Below are 23,646 nucleotides of genomic sequence, written 5' to 3' on the forward strand. Positions count from 1 at the left end.
TCCAATAGCCATATACTGCTTCATCCACCAACAAGCACTGTGTAGTAAATCACTGAAGTGGGACTCTGTTATGAAAAGTGTGGTATCTTGTGTTAACTTCATTAGAGCTAATGCACTAAATCACAGACAATTTCAGGAATTTCTGTCTGAGCTAAATGTTGAGTATGAAGATGTTCTATATAATGTTGAGTATGAAAATGTTCTACATCACACAGAAGTCCATTGGCTGAGTCAAGGGAGAGTTTTGAAACGTTTCTATGACTTACTTCCACAGATTACAACTTTTCTGCTTTCAGAAAACAAAGAAGTACCAGAGCTCAATGATGCAGAATGGAAATGGCACCTTGCCTTTCTGACAGATGGAACAGAGCTACTCAACAATTTCAATATGCAATTTCAAGGAAAGGGGAAGCTCATCTGTGATATGCAATCACATGTCAAAGCATTTGAAGTAAAATTAGACCTCCTCATCAAACAAGTGAAGGAGGAAAACTTCTGCCATCTCCCCACAACTCAAAATCTGTTAGTGGAAAAACTGCTGATTGCATTCCCAAACAAAACATGTGTGGATTCACTGGAAAAATTGCAAAAGGAGTTCCAATTTAGATTTAAAGAGTTTCTCCATGAACAGGGCATACAACTTTTCCATAACCCATTTTCTATTGACATTGAAAATGTGGTTACAATTTACCAAATGGAACTGGGTGAACTGCAGAATTGTGACTCTCTGAAAGACGCATTCAAGTCAAGCAGCCTTCATAATTTCTATGCATCTCTCCCCTCTGAGACATATCCTCATCTCAGGCACCATGCACTCAAAATGGCAACCATCTTTGGCAGCACTTATGTCTGTGAACAGACTTTTTCTAGAATGAAACTTTTGAAATCTCCAACCAGATCAAGACTAAGGAATGCACACTTGGATCACTTGTTACAACTAGCAGTGACAAATATGGAACCAGACATTGACCATCTCATTAGCCAAAAGCAGGCCCATAGTTCCCATTGAAATACTGGTAAGTTTGTTGATTTTAAATATTGTATTTGTTCCCATTTTTTTTCTTCACTTCAAAATAAGATATATGCAGCGTGCATAGGAATTTGTTCATAGTTTTTGTTTTTTACTATAGTTCTGTCCTCCAACAGTCTGAGGGACAGTGAACTGGCCCCCTATTTAAAAAGTTTGAGGACCCCTGTTTTAGTCAGTCTGAGTAGAGGTGGATCTCCCTTTTGTCTAGATTGCCCTAGTTGGAAACGATCTGAATAAGAGAAAAGTATCTTTGTGGGAGACTGAGTGATCAGTCACCTCTCTCAGACCTTCATTAGGATAAACTGATTCCTCATTATAATATTAATTCTTCTCATTATTTGTTAACCAATTAGAGTTGACTACAACCCTCAGGAATGCCCACTCTTTCTAGGGCATATAAGTGTTTAATGGGTTTTAAGAGAGGGTCTTTGGCATTTGAAATTATCATTAGCGCCATTTGTTAATTATCTGCTAGTGTAATTAATAAGATAATTAATTATCCAGAAATTATGTCTATTGAACTTTTTGTTCATCACACAAGGTGTGCTTCAAATGTCCAAAACACTAGCTACACATCCTGTTGGGGACTATGGGATATTTATTGCCACTGTTGGATTCTAGCACTGAGCAAACTCATTAAAGAACTAGTTGCTTATGTGACTAAAGAGGCCCGGAGTTCTTCACACCCTTAGAAGTCTCAAAGGAAATAGCTAAGCAAGTGTGAAGTGGGTGGTGTTCTCCTCACTGTCTCTGGGACTAACTGCTTATGTTAAGCCATTTTCCCTTTTTGTATGTTGGCAGAGAGGAGTTGCATTAGAAGCCCATAGTTAAGGGACAGTTAGGTGGTGCAGTAGACAGAGTACAAGCCCTGAAGTCAGGAGGACCTGAGTTCAAATCTTATCTCAGACACTTAACACTTCCTAGCTGTATGACCTTGGGCAAGTCACTTAACCACAAAAGGCTCAGGAAAAAAAAAAGTCCACAACTAGAGGCTGGGGTCCCATCACAGGCCCATTAGTTACTATTCTTGTGAGCTTGATTGAGTGATACAAAGTGATGTGAGGTGCCTTTGGACACCTGTAGAGCTTACAAAATGACTCAATAGAGACTTACACGAACTGATGCTGAGTGAAATGAGCAGGACCAGGAGATCATTATATACTTCAACAACAATACTATATGATGACCAGTTCTGATGGACCTGGCCATCCTCAGCAATGAGATCAACCAAATCATTTCTAATGGAGCAGTAATGAACTGAACTAGCTATACCCAGAAAAAGAACTCTGGGAGATGACTAAAAACCATTACATTGACTTCCCAATCCCCATATTTATGCCCACCTGCATTTTTGATTTCCTTCACAAGCTAATTGTACAATATTTCAGAGTCTGATTCTTTTTGTACAGCAAAATAACGGTTTGGTCATGTATACTTATTGTGTATCTAATTTATATTGTAATGTACTTAACATCTACTGGTCATCCTGCCATCCGGGGGAGGGGGTTGGGGGGTAAGAGGTGAAAAATTGGAACAAGAGGTTTGGCAATTGTTAATGCTGTAAAGTTACCCATGCATATATCCTGTAAATAAAAGGCTATTAAATAAAAAAAATGACTCAATATATTGTCCTGACCAGTCACAGTCTATAATCTAAGATTCCCATTTTTCCCCACCAGCTAGAGGCTGAATATGAGGCAAGCCTTTTGTCTAATCCTAACCTTTCTCTTTAGTACTGTAATATCTTAAAGCCACCCACCTTTCTTCCTGAACACCTGAAAGACCATGAAGTTCCTTAGGGTACAATGACTGCCATGAGGTAACTAAGACCACAGAGAAACCACGGCCTGACTCCTCAAACATCCTTGGTGGAACTTAATCTCACATTCTGCACAGATGGTTCTCTTTTTAGGAAAATGGGATATGAGTAACTAGGGGAATGGTTGTGTCCCCCCAATTTTTGAAGCTACATTGCATAATGAACTTGAGATACAAGGAGTTGAGTGGATAGCGCTGACCAAGGAATGCCAGCAGGCCCTGAGACTCTATGTGAACATTTACGTTGATTCCAAATACACCTGTGGGGTCTTTAACAGTACTGGTGCTTTGTGGAAGTAGTGTGTCTTTATCACTGCAAATGGTGCCTCCCTTATTGAATTCCGTCAGGCTATCTTGCTCACAGAGCCATCTTTCTTTCTTTCTTTCTTTTTTTGACTGTTAAATTTATTTTATTTTTAAATAGTATTTTATTTTTCCAAATACTTGCAGAGTTAGTTTTCAACATTTGCAAAACCTTATACTTTAAAATTTTCTCCCTCTCTTTCCCTTTCCCATCTTCCCAAAACAGCAAACAATTTGATATAAACATGTGCAATTCTTCTGAACATATTTCCATATCTGTCATGCTGCACAAAAAATTCAGATCAAAAGAGAAAAACAAACAAACAAACAAACACCACCAACAATAACAATAACAAAATGATAATATTATGCTTTGATCCACATTCAGTCTGATAGTTCTCTTTGGCTTTATATATGACACTTTCCATCAAAAATCTATTGGAATTGTCATCTCATTGTTTAAAAGAACCAGGTCCATCACAGTTGATTATTACATAATTTTGTTACTGTGTACAATGATCTCCTGGTTCTGCTCACTTCACTTAGCATCAGTTCATGTAAGCCTTTCCAAGCTTTTCTGAAATTAGTCTAGAGCCATCTTTCTAATGGTCATTTTTTGAAGTTGACAACCAGTGTGTAGACAAAATGGCCAAAATAGAGTCTTTGAAATCTGCTAAAATCATTGCTTATGCTATTTGGTGGTACACCAAATGACTACTTCTTCTTAGTCACAGATGCTCAAATTGATATCTTTATTAAGACATGAAATCCTTCTACAAGATAGAAAGTCGATCATGTCAGATGGAGGGCTTGTTATGGCTAAATGATTAGTGCACCTCCTGTTCCAACAGTTGCCTGCCTTGGTCCATATAGGAAATGAGGTCTTTGTACTACAAGCTTGCTGGTTATAGTGTGCCCCTGGTGCTTATGTAGAGGCCCATTGTGTAGTGTCTAGTTGCCTTTCTTTTCAACCATTCAGCTCCTTGAGGAGGAAAGCTATGACAAAAGGGGGAGAAAGTGGGGTGCCCTACCATGTGAACACTTGCAGATGGACTTTATTGAATTGCTGAAGTCTACTGATCCCAGATATGTGTTGGTATGCAAAGAACAATTAAGCCATGAGTAGAAGCCTTTCGAGTAACACACTTGCTATAGCAGACAGTGTCTGATCAAGAGAATAATACCAGGGGCAGCTAGGTGGCGCAGTGGATAGAGCCTCTGAAGTCAGGAGGACCTGAGTTCAAATCTGATCTTAGACACTTTACACTTCTAGCTGTGGACCCTGGGCAACTCACAACCCCAATTGCCTAAGAAAGCAAGAAAAAACAAACATAATACCAAGATTATGAGGAGCTGAGCAGCTAAATAAGGAAGTCAAGATCCTTTTTGGAAAATCATGTCAAGAAACACAGTTAAAATGGCTTTAGGTACTTCCCCTTGTGTTGTTTTAATAGGCAGGATGGTGGATTTTTAACCTCTGGAAATTCTATTTAGGATTCCACCTACTACAACATGGAGCTTGGACCCTCAGCGCCTGAATCTGGCCAGAGAGGTGAAAGCCTGATAAGGTATAGGATCTCTTTCCAGCTCTCTTTCACCTGTCTGGACACAAATTCTCCTTTTGGAAAAGTTGATGTATTCATTTGAGTGAGGAGACCAAGTATGGATTTGCAGCTTCAGGAAGACATCCAGTCTCCAGTCCTTTGGAATGGGCCATTCCAGATCCTGCTGACAAGATATACTACCATCAGGGTTGCCGAATAGATAACCTAGGTACATCACTCCCATATGAATCCTGGTGTGATTGACATCAGCCCAACGCTGATCACCCTGGACTTAGTTAAACCCAATCAATGGTTCTGGGTCACCTGGTTTTTTTGATTGATAATTAGGACCTAATATTTCTTCTGCAATTTTACCATGTGTTTGTTTTCTTCCCTTCATGCCCTTCTTTATGGCCTTGGAGATGGGGGAATAGGAGACCCAACACTTATGTATATCTGGTCCAAAATGTCAGCCATGCCTTTAACTGGACCAATTGGGATATGCCCATGTCCCTTTGGCCTTGGGGGAAGAGATACCCCTGGTAGACATGGGATCCGATGTCTAGGACTTACTTGCATGATATGCTTTTGCAATCATTAAGGCAAACTTAAACAAAATGTCAAATTGTCCTACTATGGACTGGCAAAATGATTTCTCTCACTCATTTACCTTTAGTTGGAATAAGATTGTGTAACTTTTCACAATTCTGGCCTCCCTTGGGCTTGAACTATATAACTAGGCCACTGATACTGTGTTATATGAGCAAAACAAGACACAAGGGCAGGAAATGGAGTGCCAAATAGGATGTAACTATACCTAACCTTGAAACAGAAGGTGACTGAGAATGGGATGGCCTTCTGAGAATGTCTTAAGTTGGGAGGCCAGGCACACACAATTAGATTTTTTGGGATAGCTCCATGGGGACTTTATTTCTTGTGTCATAACAAAGGTTATTATTAGTGTCCCCCAGAATGTCAGGAACATCAAGGAATGGAAAGAGTTCTTTTTGGTCTCCAGGCACCTACCCTGCTTCTTAGCACCTATTTGCAGAGTAAACATGCAGCCATCCGGTTCCTCCTTTTGGGGGAGAATCTGAAAGTGCCTTTTCCATCCTGTTGACACAGTTTAGCATTCTTCAACAGAATGAATAAATTTTTACAGACTTGTGTTAATGAATCCAAAGATGTTGTGGAGGAACATACTGCAGAGGTCTATACCCTTGAAGACATGGTCTTACAGAACAGTTGAGCTCTGGATTATCTCCTGGCAGAAACGGAATGGGTATGTGTCCTTAAAGATCAAGAGTGCTGCACATAGGTTTCTGATAACTCCAAAGACATTAATGTCCACTTGGGCTTGATACAAAATGCTTGGATTGAGTTCCAGCAGGATAGGAAAGAACACTGTTCCCTGTGGGCGTAGTTAACTTCTTGGTTCCCTGATCTCTCATGGCTGAAACACCTTCTCAGGTGTTTTGTTGTGGAATTTGTATGTTGCTTCTGTTTATAGTGTCTTCCCCAGTGTAAGGTACTCCTCTCAAGACCTACCCCTATAGAGCAGGCAGTCCAGACTAAGATGATGCAGTTGAAGACAGAGGAATGATATAGGTCCAATTATGGTATTGCATCACCAATTAGCATACTTTTGCTCCTATGTGGAAGTTATTACTCCAGTCTATAAAAAGCAGCTCAGTTTGAAATGGGGCTACTTGTACTCTCATTTCTTGCTGCCTTGGTATGCTAATAAAATACTTTCGCCTTTCTTTTCCTGAATTTGCCTCATTGATGAGGACAAGACCTGAACCAACAGGCTGAAGTCTTCCTGCCATCAAACGTTCACTTCTGGGAAGAGAATAAGCCTTTCTGTCATCTCCATCACAGACTCATTGAGAGAGGTCCCAAGAAGTTTGGTAGTAGATGACTAAGAATTTTCCATCTGTAAAAGAGGAAAGGATAAAAAGCATATTAACATTAAACTGGAATCAGAAAACTACAACAATCATAGAAAGCAGACCAAAGCTAGCCAGGTATCAGTTTTAGCCTTAGGGTCTTTCTCTCTCCAAAAAGGGGAACTAATATTGTCCATCCTTAGGATGGATCCCTTCTGGATCACATATGACTTCTTGACTATTAAAGCCCCCTAAAGAGGGATCTGTAGAGATTAAACTTTAAAATATAAAAGAGGAGTGAGATGAGGGAGGTGGGGTATAGTAGATGATTTTGCTATGTATCTCAGATGAAGTGTTAGGGTTTCTTCATTCCCTATCTCTCCTATTGCCACAATCTTGAGTCTGTGAGATGGAAGGGGAGGAGATACTTTTTGCCCTCCTCTTATGAATTTCTAGTATGGAGCCACTGAGGAGCCTTCTAGTGATCAGTAGCATTAGTAATACTTTCACACTAATCATTTAGTGGTTAACAAAATCATAAGTATTAATGATAATTGTGCACAATGCACTATGCTAAATGCTAAGAATACAAAAGAAGGCGAAACCAAATCTTGTTCTCAAGGAGCTTACAGTCTAATGTGGCAAAGGGCAACTTGCAAATAACTATGGATTAAAAAATATGGACAAGATAAGCTAGAGGTAATTTCAGAGGGAAGGTACTAGTGTAAAGGAGGAATAGAAAAAGCTATTTGTACAGCATGAATTTTAGCAGAGACTTGAAGGAAGCCAGGGAAGCTAGGAGGTAGAGATGAGGATAGACCCACAGCCTATGAGAATGCTTGAACTAAGAAAATGTAGTATTGTGTGAAGGAGGTGTGAAGGAGGTGGATTGTAGAGTACAATGGAGAAAAGTCTAAGACCAGAAAGTTAGGAAAGGGCCAACTTATGAAGATCTTTAAAAGCCAGTAGGTTTTATATTGAACGACTGGTATTTATTGAATAAGGAAGTGATGTGATAGAAAATTCTACCACAAGTGACAACAGGAAACAGAATTGCAGATGTGGATGTATAGATGAGTGTGGATGTGTAAGTTTTGGGGAGTAAATGTGTCCAGTGGATTTTTTGTCAAAAGTTATTGAAGTAGCTTTTAGAGCAGGGAGGAAGTCACAGCTGCATTCAAGATGTGGCTTATGAGGGTTAAACGAGAGTTGTCTTTGGGGACACACAGAGCTCCAGATGGAATCGTCTACATTTCTCTTGCTTGAGGGAAGACCCAGACAGAAGGACCTTAGAACCCTCTAGGCCAACTTGAGAGGAGACAATAGGCCCCAAATGAAATTTTACTGAAAGATACTTACCTTTTGGGGGTTCTGTACTGTGCAATAAATTGTATTTGGAGCTTCTTTCTTCTGATTGGAAACACTTAGCTGTAAAAGATTACCATGAGTCACAGTTCTCAGGTTAGCATGGAATATCAGCCCATACTTTCCCCTTATTTCTTTCCTTGTGCCTTATTTTTCTTATTTTCACCAAGGTAGACATCCCCCAGGCTCAGTTCTACCAATTGTACTGTCTCAGTGCAGAAGCAAGAATTGGACATGGGAAGGACAGGATTTTTTTTAACCTCATAAAAGTGCAATTCATGGTCAAAACCTCTAGCACAAATCTCCTCATCCAGGTCATAGTAGAGAAGATGAAGTTAAACTTACAGTGGGCATGCTGAGTTCATCATAGACTTGGTTATCTTCAGGAAGATTCTTTGACTGGAAAATGGATAGTGAATCAGCATCTACAATATAGCAAATTCACAGAACCATAGCATGTTAGAACCTAGTAGGAGTCTTAGAAATATTCAAACACCCCATCACTTTTTTCTCAGATCTACTTTTTATTATTATTATTATTAAAGCTTTTTGTTTACAAGTAATATGCATGGGTAATTTTTCAGCATTGACCCTTGCAAAACCTTCTGTCCAATTTTTCCCCTCCTTCCCCTCCACCCCCTCCCCCAGATGGCAGGTAGACCAATACATGTTAAATATATTAAAGTATATGTTAAATACAATATATGTATACAGATCCATACTGTTATTTTGCTGCACGAGAAAAATCGGACTTAGAAATAAGGTAAAATTACCCTGAAAAGGAAATAAAAAGTGCAAGCAGACAAAAACAGAGGGATTGGAAATGCGATGTTGTGGTTTGCTCTCATTTCCCAGAGTTCTTTCACTGGATGATTCTCTTCATCATTGAACTGATTGTGTTGATCTCATTCCTGATGGAACTGATTTGGTTCATCTCATTGTTGAAGAGAGCCATAGTCCATCAGAATTGATCATCATATAGTACTGTTGAAGTATATAATGATCTTCTGGTCCTGCTCATCTCACTCAACATCAGTTCATGTAAGTCTCTCCAGTCTTTCTGAAATCATCCTGCTGGTCATTTCTTATAGAACAATAACATTCCATAACATTCATATACCACAATTTATTTAGCCAATCTCCAATTGATGGGCATCCACTTAATTTCCAGTTTCTGGCCACTACAAAGAGGGCTGCCACAAACATTTCGGCACATACAGGTCCCTTTCCCTTCTTTAAGATCTCTTTGGAATATAGCCCAGTAGTAACACTGCTGGATCAAAGGGTATGCACAGTTTGATAACTTTTTGAGCATAGTTCCAAATTGTTCTCCAGAATGGCTGGATGTATTCACAATTCCACCAACAATGTATTAGTGTCCCTGTTTTCCCACATCCCCTCCAATATTCTACATTATCTTTCCCTGTCACTCTAGCCAATCTGACAGGTGTGTAGTGGTATCTCAGAGTTGTCTTAATTTGCATTTCTCTGATTAATAATGACTTGGAGCATCATTTCATATGGCTAGAAATAATTTCAATTTCTTTATCTGAAAATTGTCTGTTCATATCCTTTGACTCATTTATCAATTGGGGAATTGTCCCATCACTTTTTATAGGTAAGAGAATGGATGCCCAGAAAAGAAAGGTGATTTCTCCCGAGAAGAGGGTTGAATTTCCCAGTGAGTAGAGGCATACTGAGCCAAGAGTCTAATTGGATTAAGTTATTTCCCATATCCCTAGACTAGCCAAAGAAACCCTGATAGAGAAGAAACTACGCAGCAGAGGGAGACAATTCTATGAGTTATATCCTAGAGTGACCTATTGTGTTGGGAGCAGTACAGAATCATTGGTAGTGGAGAAGGGTGGGGGTTGGTGGGAGGAGTGTGGGATTATCATTTTCTGACTTTTATCACCAATAAAGTCAGACACATAGCCAGCAATGCCCCAGTGGTCAAATTAATAACACATGCATTTATTAAAAATAGTACCTAGAAAGCACTTTATTACAAGTAATCTTGTGATTTAGGCAGCAATTAATGCCCACATTTTAGAGACATGGAAACTGAGGTCTAGAGAAAATTTGCCTATGGTTAGTTATTAAATTCCAAACCTGAAATTCAAACCCAGGATTTCTATCTCAAAGTCCAGCAATTTTTCCAGTATACTGTACTATTGTATATTAACGTTTAAATATATCTTCTTGTTGTTATGTTGATTACTTGTGTCTGACTTTCTGTGACCAATTTGGAGTTTTCTTGACAAAGATACTGCATTAGTTTGCTTTTTTTCTTTTCCAGTTCATTTTATAGATGAAGAAATTGAAGCAAATAGAATTAAGTAAATTGCCCATGGTCACTTAGTTAGTAAATGTATGAGCTAAATTCAGGTCCTCTTAACTCCAGGGCTGGTGTTTTATTTCCTGTGTCACCTAGCTGACTTCCTTTTTCTTAAGTTAGGTCATATAGGATGTTTTTAGAGTTCATTTTGATTAGAGTTGGTAGTATTACAGGGTCTATCACAGATATGATAGTATGACATCTTAATCATCAAAATTGTAACATGTTACAAAATTTGTGACATTTTAAGATTTAGGGAAAACTTCCTAATTACATCTCTGTAGGTTGTATAATGTTATTATCCTTAATTCATTTAGAAGAAATCTGAGGCTAGAAATATGAGGAAGCAAATCTAAACTCATAGGTGTCATGTTCTGATCTATAACACATTTTTCTTTTTGGTGGAGTCATCTCTCTAACTGATAACATATATAACTTGTTTTGTTCCCATCCCCTTTTACTAAGAATGTCATAATTTGGTTAATTTCTCTCAAAAACTGGCCCCAAAGCCAATACCAGGCTGAACACAAATATTAAACAAAGAAAAGATCTAAGTCAACTAAGAATACTGTAAACATTTATATTTAAATTCTTAGCATAGAAATTGGTAAGAAGCTTTCAGAAAGTTCTATTTTTCTTCCCAAAAATTGGCCACAGTTCTTGAAAACTTATATAATTACCTTATGAAGTATTTTTCTTTTGTGATACAATTGAGGAACATGAGGATAATAATATGAATATAGTACTTATCATTAATAATATTATTTAATATAATATTATTAATAACATTAATATAGTGCTTACTGTGTGCCAGGCACAGCACTAAGCAATTTGTAATTATATCTCATTCAGTGCTCACAACAATCCTGAGAGGTAGGTGCTATTATTTCACTTAATTTTATACTATAGGTTAGGTGGAAATTGCTTGTAAAAAGAACCCACTTGACTGATAGTGGAAATGTCAGTCAACTCATCTTTCCCTGATGTGACATAGTAGAAATGAAGTTTCTTCCTGACTTTTACCTTAAATTTTATTGGGAGCTGTAAGTTTTTCCCATGATATTAGTAAATTCTTTCTGACTCTCACTTTCTAATTCACTGTTAATGTGAAAATATTAAAGTAAAAATGTAAAATGAAATTAGTATAAAATATTCTTATTAGAAAAGCCATGGGGGCAGCTTGGTGACACAATGGATAGACTACTCAGGACCTGAGTTCAAATCTGACCTTAACACTTCCTAACTGTGTGACTCTGAGCAAGTCACTTAACCCCAATTGCCTCAGGAAAAAAAAAGCCATGGAAGGGAAAAGGAAATATGCAAAGCCATAATTCCTAAAATCCTAGGGAATTCTGTACTTTCTCTCTCTCTGTCTCTCTCTCTGTCTCTCTCTCTCTCTCTCTCTCTCTCTCTCTCTCTCTCTCTGTCTCTCTCTCAGAAACCAAAATCTCAATCACTTCTGGAGGTGGAACCAAGATGTAAGAGTAAAGCCAAGAAGCTGCTGGAGTTCTCCCAATTTCCCTCAAAAATGACACAAAACCAAGCCTTTGAAGAGAGTCTGACAGATTGAAACCACTCTCCAGCTCAAGATAGATTAGAAGGACTTCAAGAAAAATCAGTCTCACTGGAATTAAAAGGGTAAGATGGTAAGAATGTCATAATCATTACAAATCAGCAATTAAGACTCTCATTCCTAACTTAGGAGAGGAGCAAACCAGTGGGGCAGCTTCCAGTCCCAGCTCAGAAGGCAAAATCTGGGAAATCAGGCTGTTTCCTGAAATTAGCAGGCAAAGCAACCCTCTACAACACAAAGGGCTTCTGTGCTCAAAGCCAAGGCTCAGAGCTGCACAGGAAACTTGGGACAGCAACCAAGGAGCAGAGATCAACCATAAAAGTGAAAAAAGTAAATACTAAAAGAAAAGGAAAGAAAATTAGCAAGAAACAGAAAAGAATTTTGACCATAGAAAGCTACTATAGACCATAGAAAGCAGAGCAAAACAAACTCAGATGAAAACAAAATATCCACAGAAGAAATCTCAGAGTGATATGAATTGGTCTCAAAATTAAAGAGGCTTCTTGGAAATGCTCATAAAAGATTTTAAAAGGCAAATAAGAGAGGTAGAAGAAAAAAAATGAGAAAAGAAATGAGAGGTATGCCTGAGAGGGTCAATAGTTTGGAAAAGGAAGGAAGGAAGCCAAAATTTAAACCAAGAAAGAAAAGAATATGTTTCTTCCTCCCTCCCCAGAACCTCCTACCTTTTTTTTTCTTGTATTGAAGATAAAAGCATGTCCCAGCTACAATCAGTACTATGCTAGAAAGCACCGGGATTAACCAGCGGAGACTAGAAAGTGATGTTGTTTCTGAAAGAAGAGGAAACAAGTGGCAGGGAAACTTCCTGAATAATAATAATAAAAACCCAAAACAAAACAACAACAACAATGAAAAAAAATGACTTCTTATTGAACAGACCTAGAGGGTGAGTGTGCTAACTCTTTGCCAGTGTCGTGTCCTACTTAAAAGTCCTAGAAAGATCCTTCCCCAGGGAGATTGGGAATAAAGTCTCTTATGGAGAATGTGATTCTGCTCTCCTGGAAATCTAAATTACAAATTTTATTTTTCATCTTTATTCACATTAATCATGTCACTCCCTTATTCATAAATCTAGAGTGGCTCCCTATTACTTACTAAATAAAATTCATATTCCTTTACCTGGAATTCAAGATCATCTACAATCTGCCCCACCTCTCCATTTTGCAAGATTTATCTCCCCTCTATGTATTTATTCTACTCTCAATCAAATGGGGTAAATGCTCTGTCTCTTGAATACTCCCAGTGCTTTGATGTCTTCCTATTGTACCAAAGTTCTCATTTAGTGTCGTGACCCAGTTTCTTTTAGTGTGGTGACCCAGCTTCTCCAATTGTCCTATTTAGTTATTCTGCCTCAGATTATAACCTTTCTCTCTTAATGTTTGATGAGATAAAGGTCTACCTCAGTTGCTCTGCCCCAAAACCCCAGGCTATCATCATTCCCTCTTAAATGGTTGATGAGGTGAAGGTTTTATATCTTTAGGTTATAGACATTCCTTCTTAATGTTTGACAGGATAAAGGTTTATCCATTTTAGATGTCATTAGAATATCAGTAACCTCCCTCCATTGTGTCATCCTAGGGGCCTCCCCCACCATTAGGTTATTCCCACCTAGGTACCTCCCCCATTATGTCACTGTTCTTGTTATACTATAAACTGCTTGCTGTCCCAGTACTCAGGGCTGGATTCTTTGAGATGATAGTCTTGTCCATCCCTGGTATCAAGATCCATCTGGTCCTAGTATCTCTCTCCATTTAATAAACTATTGAATTGGTCTCTAACCTCTATTTTTCTCAGTTTCTTTGGCATTACATTCCCACCCTCACCTTTTTCTGTCCTATTCCCACTTCCCCCTTTGTTCTTTGTGTCTGTAATGTCTTTTTTCTTCTTCCTCCTGACAAGCAGCATTATGTAGTATTGGATAGGAAGTTGTGTTTGGAACCTTTAGAAGCTGGGTTAAAATTCTGTCTCTGTATTTTACCAGTCACCAAACCACCTACTCCCAAGGTAGGAAAAATTAAAGCAATATTCAAGTCTGTGTCATTGCACTGTCCCTCACTTAATTCAGTTCAATAAGAATTGATCAAGTACTTACTATGCTAAATTGATGCCAGGCACTGAACTACTCCGGAATACATGTACATACACAATGATTTCAGAGTGTAACCCATGGTCAATACTCTGAACTCACACAGGCTAAATTCAATCTTGGGGCTATCCTTAAAAAGCTTATTGTCTCTCTTATTCTAATTATGCTCTTACCCAGAGTTCATTCAGAGGAATCTTAAAATATAACTCAAAGTATAGTAATATAGGACATAAATGTAGATACTAAATAGAATTGTATAGCTTCTTATATCAGAGAAGTAGTATGGTATACTATGGTATAATAAAAAGCTGTCATTGAAGATATGAAGACCTGGATTTAAATCCTTTATTCAAAATGCAATAATTTGTGTTGTCTCCCCTGTTAGAATATAAATGCCGTAAGGCCAGGAATTATTCCCCATCCTCTTTTTCTTTGTATCTGCAGCACTTAGCATAGTACCCAGCATATAGTGTGTACTTAATAAATACCTAATGATTGATTGATTGGCTGTGTGACCAGCATAAGTCATTTGATTTTTTATTGTCCTAGGCAATTCTGCAAGACTAAATTTCAGAGAAAGTTCTAACGTACATTGATAGAGGAAGAATTACTCATCTGGAACTCCTTTATATCTATGCAAAGTACCCTCTCTATTACTCACATTTAGTGAGTAATTAATAAATGTGGGTAATAGAGATTTCCAGGTCACATATGCATATGGAAGGTAACAAATAGTAATTGGGTATTGTTTATTTGTTCAATATTGTCCAACTCTGGATGTCTCCTTTGGTTTCTGTCCATGTGGTTTTTTTGGAAAAGATAGTGGAGTGGTATATCATTTCCTTCTCCAATATATCTTCTCTTTTATGGATGAGAAATGGGAGCAAATAGAGGTTAAATTACTTGATCAGTGTCACATAAGTTGTGAATATCTAAGGTTAGATTTGGAATTCCTGGCCAGCCTTTGCTTTATACCTCCTTAAAGTACTTTTCATATAATTTTATTATAGTTATATGTATTAGTATAAATGTTAGTCTAAGGAAAGTTTCATGAAGGTCAGGGACTATATGTTCTTTTTCTTTTTTTCTTTTTTCTTTCTTTTTTTAAGTACATAATACAACAAAATATATAGTAGGCCTTAATAAATTTGTTGAATTAAATTAACTGAAAGGTGCTTATAACCCTGATTACATTTGATTCCTATCTTCATTAGAATCTATCTTGAAGATGCTTATGTAAAGAACAGGTCTTCTGAAGCCTACTTTCTACAGTTCCTGAGTGTATTTTCTGAGACTTTTGGGAGTGACAGATGATTACCTGCACAGAGATGAACAAGTATGGATTCAGAATTGTTGCTGACAGGGTTTGTGACTGTACAGGTATAATTTATGTGAGCATCCTCAGGTCTTCGGTAGATGAAAAGACTGGATTTCCCATTAGACTCAATGGCTTGTTCTTCCAGAGGGGTCCACTGATACTTCACATCTTCTCCTCCCTCTGCGAAGCATGTCAAAGTAATATTACAGGTGTTGTTCTTAGAGATTATGGAATTCTGAGTAATTTTTGGTGGTGCCAGTCGTCCTATGAGATGGAATAATACAAGAATGAGTCTATAGTGAAACCGCTTTCCTTTAAAATTTTTTTAATATTTCCAATTTTGAATTCTTTAAAAGTCAGTCTTGAGAAACATTCTTGTTAAAGTATATAAAGCCAAAGCAATCAGATAAAGACTTGGGAGCCATTTTCTTCAAACTGATAATGAATGAAGTTACCAAGTGGGAAAACTATAGGGACAGAACAGGACCAAGGACAGAATTTTGGGGAATGGGTACTGAAAGGTGAAGAATAATAAGGAAAGTTACTGAAGAGAACAGAGGAGTATTTAGGGAAGTAAGAGGAAAGCAGAAAGCCTTTGAAGGCAAGGGAGTAGAAAGTACCTAGTAAGAGGAAATTTTAAGGTCATAGAAATGATCAACAACAGTATATATTGCAAGGATTTCTTGGAGGAAGAAAACTGAAAAAAGCCACGAAATCTGGCATTTATAATGTCATTAAATCAGAGGGAACAGTTTTCATGGTCATTGGATTGAAAAGATAAGTAATAACAAAGAAAAGCCATTGAATATAGACAGCATTTTTTCAGAGGTTTAGCAACAGATGGTAAGAGACTAATAAAATAATAGCTGGATAGATACAAGAATTAAGGAAAGTCTGGTTGTTTAAAAAAATTTTTTTTTTAGATTAGGGAAATATGAGCATGTTTATAGGTACATGGGAAAGAACCAATAGGGAGAAATGAAAGGACAAAAGTCGTACCTTCCTGAAGACAAGGCCTATGTTTTTCCTAACCTTCTTTTCCCTAGACTCTCTAGTATATAGTGCCAAGATCTCTTACTGATAGCCACTGAATGGTCCAGGAAATGTTTGAAAGGTTTAGCATTCTTTTGAAGAATAATTTGAAAAATAACCCAGTGGAACAAGAGAGAGCCAAATCATATAATCCCATTTCTTTTTTTAGTTTTGCCTCTAAGTATGTGACCTTAGACAAATCACCTCACTTCTTTTGGGCCTCAATTTCCTTGGATGAAAAATGAGAGGTTGGACCAGTGGACTTCTGTTCTCTCTCAGCCCAAATATTCTATCAGTCCACAACTATAGTCTTACTGTAGACATGCAGCAAATAGTTCTTGGTGATAGTCATGGTGCTGGTTGTATCGGCCTGAACATTTATGTCAGCTCTGTAGCTTCCTGCATCCTCCATCTTCAGGGGGCTAATCTTTAAATCATAATTCAAGGATATGACATTCAGTCGTCCCACATAATTTTGATGGGTTATAATAAGTTTGAATGATGTTCCTGGATCTGGCTGTACAACAGCAACAGGTGTACGGGAAGACCAATTAATGTTCACAAGTTTCTTTCCAAGTGGTATTTCTGCAGGTAGAATAGCTGACTCTCCCAGAATTCCCATCACCATTATTGGGTCAGTGTTCTCTTTGGCAGTTCTTGCCTCCTCTGTAGAAGCAAAAGAGAAATTATAATAGCAATTAAATTTGATTCCTATCCCATAGCATTCCCTTAATATCTCTAGATGCCAGTGTAAATGGGGACCCTTGGAATATAGTGAATCTCCTAATCATTGGAGGCCTTCAAATAGAAGTTTGACGACTACTCTGGGAAGGGGGATATTGTAATGGGAATTTATCTGAGTGTGGGTTTTACTCTATGAACTCTGAGATTTGGTAATTTTTCTTAGTCCAACCTCATTTAATTCCTTGAGGAGACAACTTACTGTGGAATCACACTCTAACCTCTGTTCTCCAGAAATACTTTCAGTGTAGGGGATTCTAAGGATTTTATATATAAAAATGTGCATAATTTCAGTATATTGAATAAAGTGCGTGTTTGCTGTTATGGGAATTCTTTCTGTCAACTCAGACATAGGCCATCTATCATTGAATAGATAAGTCTAAAAATGGCTCAGATTTAGAGTCATTAAGTAGATTGTCCAGTTTTTTATGGGTAGTTAAACATCAGAGGTGGACTTTGAATTCACATCTTCCTGATTTTCTCTCTCCCTCCCTCTTTCCCTCTCTGTCTTCCCCCCTCTTTCTCTGTCTCTCTCTGTCTTTCCCCTCTCAGATCTGCCTCCTCCCCAGCCTAACTCCCACAGAAATCCTCAATCACTAGCTGCCAGGTACAGGTATAGGTCTACATGGTCTATAATTCCATTGTCTATCATGTCTAGACATACCATAGAAATCAACCAATAAGAAAGCAGTACCAACAGAATGTAGAACAAAACATTAAACCACAAACTTAATTACTCTTTTCCTTGACATAGCACCTGTACACTTTCCTTTGCTCTCTTTTGGGTGAATTTATGACAAAGAGAGGCTAATTAAAATATCATTATCATAAATTAATATCCTCTCCTTAAGTGAGTTCTTCTATATGCATTCTGAGTAATCATATGTGTAGTTCCACCAAGACTTTAGGCCCTCCCCATGTTAATAAACTCCTCCTATAACCTTAAAATTTACATATTTTGTAATGTAATCAGTACCATTGATTGTAAAAATCCTTGTCTTCCTTTGCTCTGCTGTTGAATCCTTCAGGGAGCTTGATCTGCCTATGAAGTGTGTAAGTCCCATTAAAATGCCTTTGCTTGGGTTATTTACTGTGTGAACCTGAATTTTTTCAGAGGCAACAACATAATACATACTTGATACCTCAACACTATCTCTGATACATCATGTATGATTCTGGGTAAGCCACTTAAACCCTCTATGCCTCTTACAACTCACTTAGATTTTAATTTGCAGTACAATTGCCTGCATTGGTTGACTTTGCTTACTGGGAATTCCCTGAATTGGACAAAGTAATATGTCTGCATGAAAAAAAAAATTATAAAAATTCAACTTACATAGCAATTTTTTCGTGGAACGTAACTTCTTTAATGTGGAGTTTGTTTGTTTTTTGTTGTTCTTACAGGCTGAAGCTTTAGAACTAACTTTAATTTGCTACAAAGGAAGAGTGCTTTCAACATTTAGTGTAATTCTATTCAATTAGAAACTTGCTAAAATATTGCAAGAAGTATCCAAGGAAATTGTTATGAGCCAGAACTTGAAACAAGGTGCTAAGTCAGTGGAATTGATAGAGACAATAGTTATGTAATTTAGCATGGTGCTTAACAGTTCTCTAGTTCAGTACATGTACTTAGTACTTACTATAGTTCTACAAGATTCACATCTTTGATAAAAGAGCATATATAAGCTAGGAGCCTCAGCCAGGATTTGGTCGGTGAGATTCAGAAGCCAGAGAAGGCAGACGGGAGCTGAAGCTCTCGAAACCAAGGACAGATTGAAAGACTCTCCAGAAAGCTGCGCAGCCCCAGGAAGGAGATAATAAAGGATCCGGACTATAAGAAAGCGAACCGGCAACAGGAAAGGAGACAAGACTTGGAAAGAGACAATAAAGTATTTGGACTTTAACACCTGGCTACTCTCGTAGTGATTACTGAATTGAAAGGAAGGCTGCCTTTCAGTGTGTGTGTGTGTGTGTGTCTATGAATATGTGTCATGAATAACAGGTAACCTAGTATCCATTCTGAAATACATTGGACAAGATTATTGAATGATTCCCATTCATGTTTCATGACAACAATTACTATTAATTAGTATTCTACCTTGATTTCTTATAGCATATCACAATTAATATTTCATTCTAATGTTTCTGCAGTACTGAATTATTATCCTACAATGATATATTCCCTTAGAATAAACATGGAAATTTCATTCCAGTATTACTATGTTGTTTCCATATGTTCATAGCAAAATTCAACTTAATTCCTTTATTTCATTCAGATCAGTAATGACATTTGATTTACTCTTCTTTTCTTTGCAGAATTTCATTAACATTCAGTAAAAAAACAAGCTTAATGTAAAAGGACAAAGAAGCAGAAAATCCTACCAAGATGCCACAAGATGGTACCCGTACTTTAAGGCAGCTAGGTGAATCAGTGAATAAAATAATGCTCCTGGAGTCGGAAAAACCTGAGTCCAAATCTAGCCTTAGATACTAACTAGCTATGTGACCTAGGCAAATCACTTAACCTCTAACTTTCTCAATTTCCTCACTGGTGAAATGAGGATGATTACAGTGCCTGCTTACCAGGATTATTGTGAAAATCAAACAAATTAATATTTGTGGATTACTTAGTGCGATGCCTGACATAATGGATGTTTAGGAAAGTTCTTATAGAACTTCTCAATTATCTCCCAAATTGGGGAAGTCATAATTTTGGAGGAATTCATGTTCAGAAATTGAACCAAGGGAAAGAAAAAGAAATTCACCTGGGACAACACTTGTAATATCTTCAGAATTAATGTCACCCCTTTCATGATTACATAGATATCCTGACTTGTATGCACCTGAACCTCACTGGCCAAGCAAAGAGAAGTGATTCCAAGACTGAGGTCCAAAGCTTCTCAAAGGGAAGGATAGCTTCAGTATTGGTAGTTCAAGGGACATGACCTGATTTTGTATCTGGTGAACATGAGACAAAAAAGTATGCTGTGGCCACACTGTATAAAGAGTCCACATGCTTTATTTAAGCAGTTTGGTAGCTAAATAGAATGCCCTGAAATCTAGATCCTTAATGACTCTTCTCATATTAATTTAGATGGATTAGGTTCTTAGATTACTAGAGAGATTTGAGATGTATGGCATAATAGAACTTGAGACAGGCTCAGTGAGGCATCATAATTACAAGATTGTTCCTCTTCATATTATTTATTCCACTGGTTCCATCATTCAGGATGCCTGGTAACACTGACATTGCTATTTGTTTACAGTTATGAGGTAAAATAAAGGGGTATCATATTTCCATATGGGATTGACCCTGGACATCAAAGGAGAAAAATTAAAACAGTAGTTATGAAAGTGGTTCTTTCTAGGAAGTAGGGATATATAGAGATATCCATGGTTTAAATATTACAGAGTGAAATGCACTATGTGAAGGTATTTTAGAATAAGTTCTAGGAGTGGTCCTATAGCCAAAAAAATCATAGTATTAATGGCCAGATGATAAAGAAGATGGACTTAATCAACCCCTGCTTTGCTGACTTATGCATCTTTAAAGCTTGGAATGGAATTGTAGGTTCACAAGATTTATTGTCTCCAGTACCTCTAAGAACAAAGATTGGAAATTTCAAGGGAAGACTGAACAGTCATATCTATTGGGTTGCTTCCCCATTACTCTTATTGTAGATCGGGGTATGTAGTGTGCATATGCATGCAGTATGAATGAAACCAATGGGCCCATAATCATGGCAGTAGAGACTTCCAACACTCAGACCTGTGAGTCTTGTAGGATTATTGATAGCCTTCCATTAGAAATAAGATAAAATAGGGGGCAATTAGGTGGCAGCTAGGTGGTACAATGCATAGAGTATCAGCCCTGAAGTCAGGAGGACCTGAGTTCAAATATTATCACAAACACTTCCTAGCTGTGTGATCCTGGGCAAGTCACTTAACCCCAATTGCCTCAGCAAAAGAAAGAAAGAAAGAAGATAAAATAAATGGAAACTTTAAAAATCCAGCATGGAAGAGATGGGGTTTAATATGAGAAAAGTAAAGAACACATCTCACTACAGACTTCCAAGATCCTAATGGAAAAAGTGAGAACAGCAGATCATAAAAAAAAGTCAGAACTCTAAACTTGGATGATATTTAAAAGTTTGTAGAGAAAATGTAAACTGGGAAACCTGAACCATCCAAACAGGAAGATAGCAGTCTTGCTTCTTCCTCTATTGCACCTTACAGTTTCATAACTGTCAAGAATATGAATAGTACCTTTAACCTCCATCACTGATACATTAAAAGAAAGATTAAGGATCGATAGGAGCAGCAATACAAGTTGGAAATCTCCAATGTATCCATCTATTACTATGTATTGAAGCTTAGACCCAGAGACAGAAAAATGAGTTCAAATTTAGACTTAAGTACTTAGGAGCAGTATGACCCTGGAGAAATCACCAAGTCTTTATCTCACTATCCTTATCTAAAATGGAGATAATAATGTCATCTATCTTTCAGGGTTATTGCTAGGATCCAATAAAATAATATTTGTTAAAGTATTTTATGCACTTTAAATCACTATATAAATATTATTAATTAGCTGCACAGGTCATGAAGAAGGGGACAGGGAGCAACAAAGGATCAACTATTGTCTACTCACCAGTCAATAAGCATTTATTAAGCACCTGCTATATACTAGACACCGTGCTCTATTTTAGGCATACAAAGAAAGGAAAAAAGACAAAGAGCTCATAATCTAATGGAAGGGACAACAAAAACCATATGCAAATGACCCATATAAGTATAAGTATGAAATAAGTAGAGAGAAGATTAAATTCCTTCTAAATTAAATTAAATTTAAATTTATTTATTAAATTTAAATTAAACTAAAATTAAAGAGCAATTAGAACAAGCTTCTTGTAAAAGATGGGATTTTAGCTGAGACTTGAATGAAACCAGGGAAGATAAAAAGGGAGACTGTTTCAAGTATGGAGGATAGTCAAAGGGAAATCCATAGATTTGGGAGGTGAAGTATTTTATGCAAGGAACAACAAAGATGGGAGTTGATCTGGGTGAGAAGACTAACTGAAACTTTCTTGCCTTGTAGTGATTGTATTAGGTCTGACATCCTGGAGACTTTGAATATTATCAACTTGTCCCTCCCTAGAATGAAAAATTCTTGAGAGCAAGAGCCCATTGATTTGTTGGAAGATTCACTATCTGGTCTGCACTAAGATGGTCAATTTGATAGACACTGGGGGCCTTGAGTAAGCAATTATTTAGAATGACTAAACTCGACTAAGGTTTATAAAACTTCAAAGAGCTCCTGAATGTAACATGATAGAGTGTCAGGAAGTCTTATTTTTCTGAGGTCAAATCTGACCTCAGACTCTTATTAGCTGTATGACCCTGAAAAAGTCACTTCATCTTGTTTCCTTCAGTTTCTTCATTTGTAAGATGAGCTGGAGAAAGGATATGGCAAACCACTCCAATATCTCTATTAAGAAAACCGCTCATGAGGGGCAGCTAGGTGATACAGTGAATAGAGCACCAGCCCTGAAGTCAGGATGAATTGAGTTCAAATCTGACCTCAGACACTTAATACTTCCTAGTTGTGTGACACTGGGCAAGTCAGTTAACCCCAATTGCCTCAACAAAAAAGAAAAGAAAACCCCACATGGGATCACAAAGAGCTGAACGTGGTTGAATGACTTGAATAATAATGTCACAAGGCTGTTATGGAGTCTCTTCAAAGGAAAAAAACATATGTAAAGAACTTTGCCAACTTGTATATTAGCTGTCAATGTGTGCTCTGTGACTCCTCCCTTTCAGGAACAGAATTTAGAACAGATGCTCTTTCTACCATTCATGTTTCTCCTAAACAACTTGAAATCCTTTGAATTAGGGCATTAGTTAGCCTAATTAGAATTAGGCTAAGTGGTGATCACATAGCCAAACTCATGTGTCTCTCCCCCCACCCTTTGTTTTTCTTTTTCTTTTTCTTTTTTTTTTTTTTTTTGCCTTTCTATCCCCAGTACTTGTGTTAAAAATTGAATCGAATTTCATTGGACTTTGATTACTCTCCCAAATCCCCATCCTAACACCTTCACTTTTATACTTTGTGTAGTTTTGGGATCAGGAGTTGGAGAGGAGGTGAGATTAATAAATTGGCTGGTGTGCCTCTGTGTTGCTAGTCATTCTGGCCCCCTCCTTGAAAACTCTGGGAAGATGTGTTTGTGTGTGTGTGTGTGTGTGTGTGTGTGTGTGTGTGTGTGACTCATCTGATAAAGTTGTGACCTGCTTTTGTGATAGGGCAGCAGCAGCAGCAGCTGAGATAGTGAATTTCTGTTCTCTGAAGTCTCCATTATCACCTACATCTTGGGGGCCTCAGCAAAAAGTGAGAACAGTTTATCCAGGAAGCGATGCAGGTTTCTCTTTAAGTGGGAGGGGAGTGGGTGAAGGTGAAGGAAGAAGGGAGGGCAGTGGCAGTGCTGAAGTGGTAGGGAGAGGAGGGGGAGAGAACAACACTTGAAGTCTGTTACTGAAGCTTCAAACTATGGCTATGACTGCCTCTGTAGGTTATTGAAACAATATGATCAT

At 37.7% G+C, this 23,646-nt stretch overlaps 1 protein-coding gene across 1 annotated transcript in view; it reads right to left on the reverse strand.

Moving 5' to 3' along the window:
- Nucleotides 1-23,646, reverse strand: part of LOC100917591 — a 100,121-nt gene that overhangs the window by 59,712 nt on the left and 16,763 nt on the right. The window contains exons 2-6 of the mRNA XM_031968687.1: nt 16,630-16,980; nt 15,283-15,546; nt 12,544-12,648; nt 8,295-8,374; nt 7,944-8,012 (exon numbers count right to left, since the gene is read on the reverse strand). Coding sequence (XP_031824547.1) covers nt 7,944-8,012; nt 8,295-8,374; nt 12,544-12,648; nt 15,283-15,546; nt 16,630-16,980 — 869 coding nt within the window. The remainder of the gene's footprint in view (nt 1-7,943; nt 8,013-8,294; nt 8,375-12,543; nt 12,649-15,282; nt 15,547-16,629; nt 16,981-23,646) is intronic.

The sequence above is a fragment of the Sarcophilus harrisii genome, chromosome 4 (genome assembly GCF_902635505.1).
Source record: "Sarcophilus harrisii chromosome 4, mSarHar1.11, whole genome shotgun sequence".
Taxonomy (NCBI): Eukaryota; Metazoa; Chordata; class Mammalia; order Dasyuromorphia; family Dasyuridae; genus Sarcophilus; species Sarcophilus harrisii.